The 2500-nt window shown below is 38.2% G+C and overlaps 1 protein-coding gene across 4 annotated transcripts in view; it reads left to right on the top strand.

Annotated features, from left to right (window-relative positions):
* The window catches only part of LOC135109779 (G-protein coupled receptor GRL101-like), a 44832-nt gene that overhangs the window by 28342 nt on the left and 13990 nt on the right, over positions 1-2500 (top strand). For all 4 annotated transcript variants that reach the window (XR_010272906.1, XM_064021430.1, XM_064021432.1 and 1 more), the window contains exon 17: positions 1112-1183. Coding sequence is in view for 3 of the 4 variants with exons in the window: in XM_064021430.1 (XP_063877500.1) it covers positions 1112-1183 (72 nt within the window). In the remaining variant the exon portion in view is untranslated. The remainder of the gene's footprint in view (positions 1-1111; positions 1184-2500) is intronic.

The following is a 2500-nucleotide window of genomic DNA, read 5'->3' as shown; positions in this document are numbered from 1 at the left end:
CAGGTAGATTGATAGACGGATAGATAGATAGATAAATAGATAGGTTAGATAGATAGATATGTAGATGGACGGTGTCTGATTTTTTGTTCCAATACTTTTCTGACTTTTCTAGTAATCAAAAGTGAAAAAAAAGTTATATATTTGAAAGTGTATTTGAAAGTGAAGAAAAAAAAGGAAAGGAAATAAAAAACGAAAAAAAAATATTGATAAATAAAAATGTGACTAAAATTTCCAGCGTGGCATCTGAAATAAAACCAAACGACACCAAATAGTATAAGCAAAAGAAAACACCAACACCATAAATACAAATAAGATCAGAAATAATTTTGTAGACTTTAATACCTCGAATTTTGGTCTGAGTTCCTTTAAAGAGAGAGAGAGAGAGAGAGAGAGAGAGAGAGAGAGAGAGAGAGAGAGAGAGAGAGAGAGAGAGAGAGAGAGAGAGAGAGAGTCTATTTTAAAAGTACTAGCAACTCACTCTTAATTAGCGGATTTCTTTCCTATCATTAAGTGCACTAGAGACTCTGGATATCCCGCGCATCCATTAGTAATAAGTGAACCATGTAGACTTGACGGGTAGATGTTCCCTTTTTTTTTTTTTTATATTGTTTATGAAAGCCTGTCCATTAGCTGTCCTCGTCCCTCAGCCGCGGATCAACACACATTTAGAGTACCTGGAGCGATAGCTAAACCTGACCGACCATTTGCTATTTAAGGGTGCAGACGCCGAAGGGGGAAATGTGTGTGTGTATGTGTGTGTGTGTGTGTGTGTGTGTGTGTGTGTGTGTGTGTGTGTGTGTTGATGAATTTTACGAAATTTCCATCAGAGAGAGAGAGAGAGAGAATCAGTTTTAACATTCACATATTTATTCACTGAACGTACCGTCACAGCTGAACATTTTCACACACACACACACACACACACACACACACACACACACACACACACACACACACACACACACACACACACACACACACACACACACACACACACACACACACACACACACACACTCACACACACAGCAATTACTGCAGTGTTCCTTTGAAGTTTACAATTTTTTTCCTTGCTCTTTTTTTTTTTTTTTCTTTTTTTACTATTTTTCAGTCACGTGGCGGGCAACCGGGTGGCAACGCTTGAGGGATGGTCGCTGTATGGCCTGTCTTCGCTCTCCTCGCTGTAAGTACACACACACACACACACACACACACACACACACACACACACACACACACACACACACACACACACACACACACACACACACACACACACACACACACACACTTAGTTGCATAAGACTCCAAAGTTTAAGTAATGTCAAAGGTCAGATGATGCACAAGAACACGGAATGTTTCTGTAATTATAACTTTCAATTTCCCGTTGGATGCAAAACTTTAAAGCTTCAGATTTCTCTAACTTGGCGTCTTCTCCCGCGTGTTCCAAGACCCGAGGGAGAGGAAAGACAAATATTTAAATGTTCTTTCAGCCGGGTCTCGAAAAACAGTATAAATATTCAAACCAATATATATATATATATATATATATATATATATATATATATATATATATATATATATATATATATATATATATATATATATATATATATAGAGAGAGAGAGAGAGAGAGAGAGAGAGAGAGAGAGAGAGAGAGAGAGAGAGAGAGAGAGAGAGAGAGAGAGAGAGAGTATAATAATTTTCCAGGCCATTTGATGATCGGATGCGGTTAATCAGTCGCTGGTCTAGATGTAAACAGCCACGTATAGAACTGTTTGTTGGCTTGTTGATAAAGAATAAAAACACATGTCGAGGCTGAGCACGCAGGATATGTTTATTGAAAAGTTGAATGTGGTTATTAACATCATGAATCAGCGGACCAGGCACCCTCACGCATTGCCGTCATGAAAAGCGCGATAGTCATAAACACATGTTAGAGTAATCAGGCGGAACCAGTATGAAGTTGCTGAATTAATTATTATCCTGGAAAGTTGAACCCGTGCACCAGACACCTGCAGTTTTTGCCGTCATGGAAAAAAAAAAAAGAAGACACGGTAGCTATTAGTAAATAATAATCAGGCTGAATCAATATGAAGTTAGTTAATTTTATACCGTCATGGAAAGTTGAGTCGGTATATCAGACGTCTACCTGTATATTTTGCCGTCATAAAAAAAGAAAAAAAACTAGATTTCCCCAAAAGAAGTAATATGGTAAGGTTAGTTTCATAAGTGTCCTGTGTATATACATTGTCACTATTAAAATACATCAAATTTATACAGACAGTTAACTGATAAAGGCGGCGGAACTAACATGATGAAACGCGTTAGTTGCTTTGACCTTTTTGGTGGTGTGGTGCTGTGGTTGTCTCCTGTTAACACTCACAGCGCTGTAAATAATTGCTCGTATGGACAGGGGAAGAGAGAGAGAGAGAGAGAGAGAGAGAGAGAGAGAGAGAGAGAGAGAGAGAGAGAGAGAGAGAATAGAATTTTAAGTGTT

The sequence above is a fragment of the Scylla paramamosain genome, chromosome 19 (genome assembly GCF_035594125.1).
Source record: "Scylla paramamosain isolate STU-SP2022 chromosome 19, ASM3559412v1, whole genome shotgun sequence".
Taxonomy (NCBI): domain Eukaryota; kingdom Metazoa; phylum Arthropoda; class Malacostraca; order Decapoda; family Portunidae; genus Scylla; species Scylla paramamosain.
This window is presented reverse-complemented; position numbering and strand designations above follow the sequence as displayed.